Source organism: Pteropus alecto, unplaced genomic scaffold, assembly GCF_000325575.1.
Source record: "Pteropus alecto unplaced genomic scaffold, ASM32557v1 scaffold156, whole genome shotgun sequence".
Lineage (NCBI taxonomy): Eukaryota > Metazoa > Chordata > Mammalia > Chiroptera > Pteropodidae > Pteropus > Pteropus alecto.
The window spans coordinates 491,477-503,537 of NW_006437746.1; the positions used below are offsets into that span (position 1 = coordinate 491,477).

Below are 12,061 nucleotides of genomic sequence, written 5' to 3' on the forward strand. Positions count from 1 at the left end.
ACATATTATATATATATGTATAATATAAGTATATTAAAACATACAGATATAGTTTCCCTTAACCACAACTCTAAATCCTTGTCATCTCCTCCAAAATGACAACAGCCGTGTTTGTGCATTCATATACGTATAATGCGTTTAGAAATATAGTTTTGTAAATGTATCTGTTTTAGGAAAATCAGCATCTTACTCTCCATATTCTTCTGCCTCTTTCTCTTAACAATGAGTGATAGAGATGTCAGCGCACACGAAACTACGCATAGTACCTGCAAAAGATTGCATCACGTGGTCCCCAGGAAGAGCACAGGAGTGGGGGCAATCCATCCAGGGTGCAAGCAGTAAGGGTGCATTGCCTGTAGAGAATTTTTAAACAAAATAAACCTAATAAAAATTCAGGTTTTTTATTATCACTTTGCACCATGCAGGGAAAATTCTAAGCAATGGTAGTGATAAAAGGCTTTTCCCCGTTGGGACAAGCTGCTCCCAAGGTGTGCCCAACTCCCTGGGGAGCGGTCAACAATCAATAGTGATGGGGAGCGGTCAACAATCAATAGTTCCCATAATGATAGATATTTAAGACTTTTCAGTGGTCGATGTTATAAACAATACTGCAGAGAATATCATTGTGCAAGCCTCTTTATACAAGTATAGGAAGTAGAATTGCTGAGGAAGCATATATAGATCTTTAATTTTAATGCATACTTGCCAAATTAAGGTCCCTAAACATCATAGCAATTTACCTTGCCATAGAACTGCATATATTGTCAGCGATACTTAGTGCTCTCGGTCTGTTAAATTCTTGCCTACTTTATGTGAGGAAGAAATATATTTCTTTATAGTTAACATTTTCATAGGTACTCCTGAGGTTAAGTATTTTTTCCTATATTTAAAGCTATTTGTATTTTTTTTTCTGTGGAAGACACATTTATATACTTCTACTATTACTTTATTGGACCTTTTGCCTTTTTCTTATTGATTTTTAAAACTTCGTTTTATTTTCTAATTATATTGTAGATTTTAGTTTTTTGATGGTTATACATTGAAAATATTCTCCCCTAGGCTATGACTTTTCCCTTAACTTTATATTTTATATACAGAAATTTTTGTTACTAATAATTTATCAATTATTTTGTTAATAATAATTTATCAATTATTTCCTTTTTTATTTTGTACCTTGTTTAAAAAGGCTTTTAATCCCCGAGGTTATAAGACTATTTTCCTACTTTTTTCCCTAATACTTTGTAGTTTCATATTTTACATTTAGCCCTTTAGTCCATCTGTACTTTACTCATCTGGATGATATAAGATTTAACCTTATTTTTTTCAAATTAAATTTTTGTTACCAACTCATTACTAAATAATTCATCCAACATCTACTGGCTTCAGATGCCCCTTTAATATATATTAACCTTTATTTCCATGAGCCTGTTTTTTTTTACTCTGTTTTGTTCATTGATCCAGAAGTTTCATCCATGTACAAATACAACTTTATTTTAATTATCATAACTTTATAATGTATTTTGGGATGGTCTTCCCTTCACTGTTGTTTTTGTTAATGAGATTTTATGAAAGTATCTTGACTTTTTTCAACCCTTTGCTCATATAAATTATTTTCTTAAATCTGCTCAAGTCACAAAAAAAAATCTTTTTTTTGTCTTGCTTGGACTACTTCAAATATATTTATCCATTTAGGAATAATTTATCTCTTTATGCTATTGAGCCTTCCCACAAGGGCATCATACTTGTCTCCATTTATTTACTTTCAGTAAAGTTTTATAGATTTTTTTTTCAAATCTCTTATTCTCGCGAAGTAATTTTTAAGTATCTTATATATTTTGTTGATACCGTGAATGAGATCATGAGACCTTTTTGTCTATTACGTGTTCTCATTGGGTTTTGCTGGTGTAGAGAACACAATTGATTTTATGTTTATGTTGTACAACTTAGCACCTTAATAGATTCTCTTATTAATTCTAATAGTCTTTCAAATGATTCCCTTACTCTTCCAGGTAGATAATGATATTGTCTATAAGTAATGACGTTTTTGTCTTTTCCTTTCCATTATTTATACTTCTCTACCTTGCTCATCGTATGGCACTGGTGACGACCTGTGCTACCCTGTGAAGTGGCAGTGAGACCTGGCACCCTGTGTTTGCCTTGCCACTGCCCTTCGTCACCTGCTTCCAGTATCTCGCCATTAAGCGTGATGCCTCCTCTAAGTTTAGTAAAGATTATCAAAATAAAGAAGCGTCTGTCTGTTCCTAGCTTCCTAAACAATTTACATCAGGGATGTGAGTTTTATTTTAACAACTGCTTTTTGAGGTCTATCGAGATGATCGTGTGGTTTTCCTTCTATAATCTGTTAATGTCACAAATCGCATTGATTTTTTTTTTTTTAATTCTGAGTCATCTTTTCATTTGATACATAAATCTTATCGGATTGTGATTGCTTTCTATAAAAACTGGTTCCTATTTATGGGTATACATTTTTATGCTATCTTGTTCAGTTTTGATATCTGGCTATATTAATGAACTGGAAAGGATTTCTCTCTCTTTTTTTTTTTTTACTATTGTCTAGAACACTTTATATGACTTGATAATTTTCTGAAAGTTTGGAAATATTCACTTATAAAGCTATTTAAGTCTGCCCCTTCTAAGAGATGGACCTGGGTAGCTTTATAGGTAAATTTTATATATGAAATATTTTATATATTAGAATCCGTAGTAAAATGTGTGTGATATCTTTAAGCTCACTTTTGCTTTTTTGTTCTGTAGTATTTTTCCCTCGGTTCGTGTTAGCCTTTTCTCTTAGTCATTCTTGAATGAGGATAACACTCTCCCCATCCTGTTGCCAGTATCTAGCATACTCCAGTCATTTCCCCATTTCATCTCTGCTAGCTTAAGACGGTAGTTTTTCCCTACTCTCATTTCCTTGCTCTGTATGTCTTAGAACAGATGGCGAAGAACCTAGCTACAGTACTGACTACGCATATGTCGATTAAGTGGATGAATGGAAAACAACGAAAACCACTGTACACGTCTACGTGGTTTTTATAGTCTCCATCCTAGGGCTTTACATTTCATGTCCACACCTCCTAGGATGTAGCTTGGCACCATAGCTAGTTCTTCCCTCTACCCACTTGCATGTTTTTGGGGAAATACATTTTCTAAGTGGCCATAAAACAGGTCAGGATGAAGGGGGATTTGAGATTAGGGTTTATCTTTGGATGCTTAAAAAGCTACCATAGAAGACTCAGGAGTTGTGTTTTCGTTTGTTTTATTTTGTTTTGCAATGAGCATTTATCTGACATTCTGGACCAAGGTTTGAGGTTGGGAGGATATTGGTGGGGAGAGTCAACAGTCGTTCTGGCTACAGCAGGTCCTTTGAATAATGTCATTTCGTTATGATGTTGATGAGAATTTAAAAAGTCAATTCCCAGGCAGGGCCGCTGTCTGTGTGGAGTGTACATGTTCTCCCCATGTCTGTTTGGGTTTTCTCCAGGGACCCTGATTTCCTCTCACATCCCAAAGATGTGCATTTGAGGTGAATTGGCGTGTCCACATTGTCCCTGCTGAGTGAGTGTGGGGGTGTGTATGAGTGAGCCCTATGGTGGAAGGACGTCCTGTCCAGGGTGGGCTCCCCGCCATACCCACCCCCCACCCCAGCTGCTGGGATAGGCTCTGGCCTGCTGCGACCCTCAACTAGAATAAGTAGATTGGAAAATAGTTGTCTTGTTTCTATTCATCTTTCTTAAATACATGTATAGCGCACATTTCAGTGTTTACTATTAAAAGTGTTTTGGGTATTTCTTTGGTGATGTTTTTGTAACCAGAAATATGCCGTAAGAACTTATCTCTTATTTAGGTCAATTAGCCTGTGGTTAAATTGGTTTCATTATATATCATTTTGCTGAAAGCCCCAGTTTCCAAGAACGTATCAACAATGTTAAGTGAGGATTTATTTTGCCTATTTTTCTTTAGAGATGTAAATGTTTGTTAATCAACTTGATAAATATTTCACAGCCAAATATTACTAAGTTGTTTTTGAAGCTCTGGTGGCTTTTGATCATGGTGATTCCACCCATATTTATGATATCACATGTCCTGGAGATCGCATCCCTGTGCATGTGATTACACAAAGTCCTTATGGAACCCCAGGCCAGGCCACCACTTAACATTACTATTCTCAACTCAAATAAAACTTGAGGTCTATCCTGACAATTTCTAGGATTCCATTCTTTACGATTTTGCTCAGGTATCACCTATTCCAATGTCCCTTCCTTGCCGACATTCACTTCAACCAACTAGGTGAGGGTTCCTCCTCTGAGTCTCATCAAACCCCCACATGCGTGTGTGTTGTACCCCAGTGTGTTACCATGACCTGGGTAGATGTCCCTCTCGCCACCAGACCATGAATTCCACCAGGGCAGGAGTACTGTCACTCTCACTTTCGAGCTTCAGTGGCCAGCACAGGGCCCAGCACAGAGCAGGCACTCAATACATGCTCACTGACTGTGATAAAGAAATAGGCCAAAGCTTAAGAAAAGCAAACCAGAGTTAAGATGAATTGACAGTTCAGTGTGTCAAATCCATCGAGTGAGATGGTAAGAAGGTGACCAGGTGTGAGTGGGAAGCCAGTTGCTGACTTCCTGGCTAATTTAGTACATACCACCACAGTAGCAGCCAAACCATTTGATAGATGAAGCTCAGGCTGGTGCTTAACCCTCTGTGGTCTGATCCAGGCCTGTTTTCTTCTCACCCCCAAGCTCCCCAGTCTCTCCTCTTAGCCTTTTTCTTCTAACTACACTAAGCAGTTTCATGCACACCGAGTCTTACTGGTCCTGCTGCTTTCTCTTTAAGAATGCCTGAGCTCATATATACATATTAAAATCAACCTCATCTTTCAAGAATCTATTCAGAGACCATTCTTCCCGTGGAGCTTCCCTAGATCCCCAGACAAAGGACTTCCTCCTTCTCAAGCATGCTAATGGCACTGGACACCTCTCATGAGGCCCTTATCATTCTTGCTCAGGACCAGAAAAAAATGGTCCTTTCCAAAGGACCTTTTTTCTTTCATCAATCCAGTGATTCTTTTTCTCATTTCTATAATTTGTTTCCTTCTAATCACCTTTATATAGACAGCTGCCTTTAACATTTGTCAAATAAACTTGATGCACAAACATCATAAAGAATGAAAGAATCTGTCGTGCATCTTTTTAGCAAAACAGGATGGCTCAGATTCTCGTTGTAAAATGTGTGATAAAGCCCTTCCTGTGGAATGACTAACTAAATAAAAATACCATATTTTCTTTTGTCCTTATGAGTATATTGTTTACTCATTAATTCTTGAGTTTGAGATAATTCACCTAGGATGCTATCATCTAAAGACTTTTAGTCTGAGATTTTACATATACAAACAACTTCGCCGTCCTTGTTAGTCTAGAAAGCTGCTCTCCTCTTTGAAGTCATCTTCTGAGTCATCTAATAATTGTGAAATATTGTTCTCTGTCAAATTCTTCTCTTTGCCATTATGAAATTTTGAATTCTCAACTGTAGGCAATGAGCTGAAAGCTGACTCAAGATAGTGACGATTTATTTTGCTGTTGAATCATCCTTCAAGGCAATTCTATTCTTCTGTTTTATTATCTTAGTCTCTTTTAGCATAATTGGGAATGACTGATGAGTATAATGAAAGATATTTCCCAGGATGATGAAATAGCAAAATATTTCAAAAGAAAGGAAAAATAAGATCACAAAGATCCCATCGTGTACCTTAGATTTATAAAAAGGCCCAGTGAACCCATATAGTACATGCAAAATAGAATGAGTTTTGTTTTATTTAAAATATAAGTAAATTTTCTCTTCATTCTGTGGAAGCCCTTCGCAAAAGAATAAAAGCCATGAAATATCAAGTCTTATTAACAGTTTGAAAAACTCAAAGAGGAAATTCAAAAGCTAAGATTGGGTCTAATGGGCCCTGATGGTATGCTGAGGGTTATCTTGTTAACATTCCATACACATCTGTCCAACTCAAGGCCAGGAACAGAGAGTGAGTCACAGACACCGTGCCGTCCTCGAGTCCTCCAGGCCTGGTCAGGGGTCTGCTCATAGAAGGAGCTTAGGAGATATTCACCAAGTAGAGAGTAGGAGCCAGAGGTATAATTGTTAAGCCGGAACTGTAAATTATCAAGGGAATGTCACACAGTGCTCCTTACATATGTGCAAGGACCTTGCTCCATCTCAAAATTGTTGTGCTTTGCATAGAGTACCATTCTCCCTCCTCTCTCTTTTAGCTGGGTTACTGCTACACTTCAAATCTCAACTCAAACATCGCTTCTAGAAAGAAGACTTCCCGAACTCCCAGCCCCTTCCATCAAGTGCCCGTTAGTGGGTTGGCAGAGCCTCAGTCCCCACCCTGCTTCTCTGCACTCATCACCGTAACTGTACATAAGGTTTCAGTGTATCTCCTTCACTAGGGTGGCTGGCCAGGTTGGGTCAGCACCAGCACAGTGCTGCCCGTTGTGGGCACTCAATATGTATTTTGTGAATGAAAAACACTGAATGAATTCAAATACCTTTTCAAGTACAGACGCTCACCTATCTGAACCCTTTAACAAAGTGTTAAGATGCGTGTGTTTGAGAAAATAAAAATAAAAAGTAAAAGGCCATCTACAGGGGAAGCAGATCAGGTAAGAGAGTTGTTACTTTCCTGGACGATCCTTCACTGGTGGGGGGAGGGGCACTGGGGACAATAAGCAACGTGACTGGTGCAGAGGCATCCTCAGCTCATGATTCTGGTTTTCATTTAGGTATCAGGCGATTTATCAGAGACTGAGCTCAGCAGTGAGGCTCGGCACCCCCAGATGGGCGCAGACATCACGGAGGAGAAAGTGAGAAGCAGGTTTTTCAAGTTAGCAATGAAAATGAGTGAGAAGGATACGTCTTCAGGGGAGGACCAGGAGTCCGAGCCTAAGACAGAGTCTGAGAACCAGAAGGAAAGTGTGTCCTCCGAAGACAACAGCCAAAGCGTCCAGGAAGAGCTGAAGAAGGTAAGGGCCGTGAAACCACGTGTGACAGCTCCGTGTCTGCAGCCGGGGTGTGGGGAAAGGTTCTGTACACAGAAGACAGACCCAAACCCTGGCAGAAGGTGATCTCAGATGCCCGGCCTGCAGCCTATGCCTGGGTTCTGCCTACAGCTTCTCCAAGCTTGTTCACGCTAGACTTCGTCATTTTAGAGTCAGAATATCTCTGCTCCCTCCCTCGGAAGGCGGGGAAACTAACATTTGTTGAGTTTCCCTATGTGCCTGGTGCTTTGCCAATGTTGATTAGTCCATTGAATAAAACCCTTTGAAGTAGATGCAGGCCCTTTTGCAGATGAGGAAACCGAGGCTAGTCACCAAAGAACTTACCCAAGGCCCACAGCTAGTAGGTTTCAGAGCTGAGGCTGCATTCCAAACCTCTCTGACCTCAAGTCATGGGCTCCTACCTTTACAAAGAGCTGCCTCTTCTGTGACTCACATAAGATCTTGTCTTGAAACATCTGGATTTCTTTCCACTTGTGATCAGATTTTTCCTGCTTTGAGAGTATGCCATATAAGCCAACAAGCTGCTGGGGGCCCACGTGCATGGGTGAATGAGCCCTTTACCTGCTCAACAGCCAAGTTGGGGTACCATAGAGTAGCCAGGCCAACCTAGCAATGGCCACAGATATCCAAGAGCAGGCCCAGAGGCAAGTAGGGAGCATCCTCCATAGCTGAGCCCCTGAACCCTCCAGCACCTCAGACTCCACCTTTCACTCATTTTCATCTCACCCTCCATAGCCGTGGGGTCCTCACTCATAAATGTGCCAGGCCCTCTGCCTGTGGACAGCACACAAGTCCTTCCCATCACGTGTCTGTGGGTTGGAAAGCAGAGCTTGGCCATCACAGGCAGCCCCGCCCTGGGATGTGGGATCCAAACCATTGCTTCCCCAATGGTAATAGGCTCTGATCCTCTCTGGTACTTGAACCGATGCCCTGTTATGGTCACATTTGTCTGCTAGAGCTGGGAGCCAGATGATAACTGAAGAATATCACATTATTTCTTATAATGGCTCTGCATCCTACCGGCTTTGCTGCCTGATGCTCCCAAGGCTTCAAACACTCATGCTGTTCCCGTGGCATGCTAGGCCAGGATGACTCATGTACTTCCACCCCTCTGCAGCCTGCAGGCCTCACCTTCTAGACGCACAGCCAACAACCTGCCCTGTGCTCTTCCAGGCAGGATGTGAACAGGGAAAGGAGGAACCAATGGGAGGAATCCCGGGCACTTGGACCAGACCCCCCATTCTGTCCTGTGCCCTTACTTAGCAGGAAATTAGGAGAGTTGCTTTATTCACACTCCCAAAGGTGGCAAAATTTAAGTTTGTCCCCCAGCCTACCATGACTCAATGAGTTAAATATCAACCAGGTATCACTTGCTATATATAAAAATCCATGTAGCAAACTGAAAGGTAATTAATATATTTTCACGATCAGTCATGGGCTACTCTGATTAAAGGAAAACAGAAATTCAGGTTTGCATATTGGATATTATTTAGAAAAAGAAGGGCATAGAGATAGGCTTCAGGATTAGACTGAGTTGAAAACATAACCATGCAGCTTATAAACTCTGTGGACTTTGATTAGTGTCTTAACTCATTGCCCCTACTTAGAACAAGCCAGTGTCATTTCTTGCCTGCTTATAATACATCACCTCTGAACTGTTCTCCCTGTCCCTCCAGGCCCTTCTTGGCCCTCCTTCCCCACTTGACAGGGAGAGCTGCCCTGCAATCTTTGAACTTGCTCCCGGCCTGTCCACAAGCCCACGTCTGTCTTATTTTTTTATTATTATTGATCCCTAGGACCCAGCCCAGGTCTTCATTGTTGATTGGATAAACACATTGTACCTTTATCTGTAAAATGGAGATAATCATACCTTTTATAGAGTTGTGAGGAATGAATTACACAGCATAACATTTGGCACATAGCAGGAGCCCAGCAGAGATTAATGATTGTATCCCCTTTAACAGCTTCAAGAGAAAATAAACTTCACTGTCATGAAATAACGTACCTCTGCTGACATCAAAGGAACGGCTTAGTCAGCACTGGCAGAGTCAAGCCATAGGTCTGTAACCACATTTGATGCTTTGTCGTATTATGCAGGATGTAAAGCGAAAACACCACATCAGAACCCCAGATTCCCATCTTCGGGATTAGAATAGCCAATGACTTCCCCTGTGATCCGACCACAACTAGTTTGTACACTCACAGGCGCACACGCACACACACATGCACACACAGCATGTTTGGGGAGTGGATCTGAACTCCTGTAACTGTTCCAGAAGCTGTCAGTGTTCACCCTCATCTGTTCACTATGGTTATGTACTGGCCCAAAGTCCAACCGCCTCAGTCCCCTTAGGCAGCACGAGCGCCTCATCCTGTGCAGAAGGCAGGCTGGACGCCAGAGAAATAAACTGCCTGGGGACAGCCCTAACCAGTGACTGAGGGGAAGAGTGTAAATACTCCAGCTCCATTGTCCCCCTTGAGTGGTGACTCTGGGACATGAGCTACACATTCATGTCCCAAGTTCCCCAGCAGACTGAGCTCTAGGCACCCACAGTGATGAAGAGCTTGGTAAGGCAGTCCTCACTCGCCCCTTTCTCTTGACTGCCTCACGTCCCCACTCCTACACCGCTATTTCCTGGGCTCGCCTCCCAAATAAACTGCATGCACTCAAATCCTTGTCTCTGAGTCTGCCTCTGGGAGAAAACACACTGTGACAGGAACCAAACAGGAGAGTTCTCAGTTCATAAACACTCGCTTCAGTGTTGTGACTAAGTAGCGAGGCAATCCTAATGCCTAACTGGCTGCTAATTAAATGCCTTCGTCTTACCAAGAGGGGCCTCCCTTGATTCAGAGAGAGATCTTTATCCAGACTTCTCTGGCCCTTCTGCCTCCACTACTGGCCCTGCTCTCTGGGAGCTAAAAAAAAAAAAAAAAGAATGTATATATTCCTGTAGACACGGTGACATCAGTGGCAGTTCAGTGTCCTTAGTCTGAAAAGCCATCCAGAAATTAGAGCTTCAGAATCCTAAGAGTCCAGAATCAGAAGAACTGTTTTAGGAACACGCTTTTTGATTAGCGTGAGCCCTTAGCTATGGGCAGACTTGTTCCTGGAGTTGGCTCACTTTGGCTGGGTGTTGGGAGCCCAGGGATGCTTCAAGGATGGGCACTGCCATCTGCATTTTAACTAGCTGAAGAATGAGCTTGTAGATCTTGGGGGCAGCCCAGAAACTCCTGGGAACTGGATTCCCAAAGGTTCATGTTTTTTTTCTTTATGTCACCTTAGTTCCCTTGAGCCTCAGTAATCGGCCTTCCAAACCATGGGGTCCTCGGAGCCCAGGAATGAGCATTTGCTTCTCCTCTACTGCTGGGCAGGTGGCCCTGCCGTTGGTTCTGTAACGAAGTCCTGGCTGAAGTGGTTCTTAGAATCATTTACCTCTAGGTATGCGATGCTGCATTCCTGAAGGAGGAATGCAAAAAAGGGCCAAGTACTCCTGGCCTAAGATTGGAGACCACATTCAGGAGTTGAGTCTTTCATAAACCCCCTAGTCTTGCCAGGCTTGGAGCAGTGATCCCCCAAGGTCCCTCTGGCTTCAAAATCCCATGGTTCTAGATATATCATGAATTAAATAGGTTTTTGTTTTCTGACATAAGTATCATTTATGACACTGTTTGTATAATAAATGACATATGTCAAGCTTTTAGAATAGAGGTGTTTGTCGAAGGCCCAAATTAGTATATTCTTACACTATAGTCAAATTTATTCTTACACTATGGTCAAATCCAGTATCCTGAAAGCATTTTTATTTAAAATGTCTTTGTTTATTATTATCACAAATAGCTAAATCATTGTGCATTATTTTCACAAGGGAGTCACAGACAAGCTGATCATCTCCCATATTTATGGTTTCATGGAATAATTCTCATCAAAGCACTGAGACGTCTCTAAACTAATAAATGTCTTTCAGTATGAATTTGTGCATCTTCTCATGGCTGCTCCCCATTGGCTAACACCAGGCCACGTGGAAACACAATCCAGAGCCTTGGGTTTCTGAAGTTTAATGTGCTTGTGGGAAGCTTTTTGTAGATATCACAGCGTTAACATAAAGTCAAGTGCTGTCCATGTGTGTCTCACCCTTGTAAAATAACTCACCATTCACAAGAGGCTTCAATGTCTTTCATCCCAGGCAACATTTTATTTCAGAAGAACGTCTTCATCTTTAGCTGGTGCTATAGTGAATATGTTAGGTATTAACTTGTATCTTACAAACCATATTGATCTCAGTAGGCCTACTGAGGAATTAACACCTCTTTTCTAACTTTCTATTTAACTGTTGCTGTAGGAAAAAAGAGAAGCTTTAGCTGTCCACTTAGAACTACAGCTCTTATCCACAGTGCTGGAACAGGTGAGGAGGGTTCATTTCATTCGTGTGGTCATTGGCTCCACTCATGTTGTCATTGGCTCCACTCATTCGCATAACCCTGTCCTGTTGTTGGAGTACGAGGGGCGGCAGGCTGCCTGGGTGGTAAGACAGAGTTCCGAGTTCTCTCCTGGATCGTTGGGACTTCAGCAGAACATCTTCCTCTCTGTGCAGAAGATGAACTGAGCGCTAGAGAAGGATTGTCCAGAATGCGAGTGCAATGCAGGTGTTATCGGAAGGGCCAAGATAAACCACTGTGGCCTCAACCGCAGCAATAGAATGGGACATAGGACAGGTGGTTTGAAGAGAGGAGGGCAGAGGAGCTCTAGAAGGTTGTGAGAAGAAGGGTCTAGAAAGCATGGAAGTGGTTCAGAGCTCACACCCCACTAAAGCCCCAAAGTAAGACACCATAGGGAGATGGGAAGATGGGAGGTAAGAAGGGAGAGAAGGCAAAAAGATGCTGTATGTCTGAAGCTCTGCAGAATAAACAAGACTATGCTCTTCAGAAACATTCTGGGTAGAAAGAATACAAAAACAAAAGAAAGAAAATATATATAT

General features: G+C 41.6%; 1 protein-coding gene across 2 annotated transcripts in view; it reads left to right on the plus strand.

Moving 5' to 3' along the window:
- The window catches only part of MYRIP (myosin VIIA and Rab interacting protein), a 240,212-nt gene that overhangs the window by 195,274 nt on the left and 32,877 nt on the right, over positions 1 to 12,061 (plus strand). For both annotated transcript variants that reach the window (XM_015591675.2, XM_015591674.2), the window contains one exon: positions 6,810 to 7,049. In XM_015591675.2, coding sequence (XP_015447161.1) covers positions 6,810 to 7,049 — 240 coding nt within the window. The remainder of the gene's footprint in view (positions 1 to 6,809; positions 7,050 to 12,061) is intronic.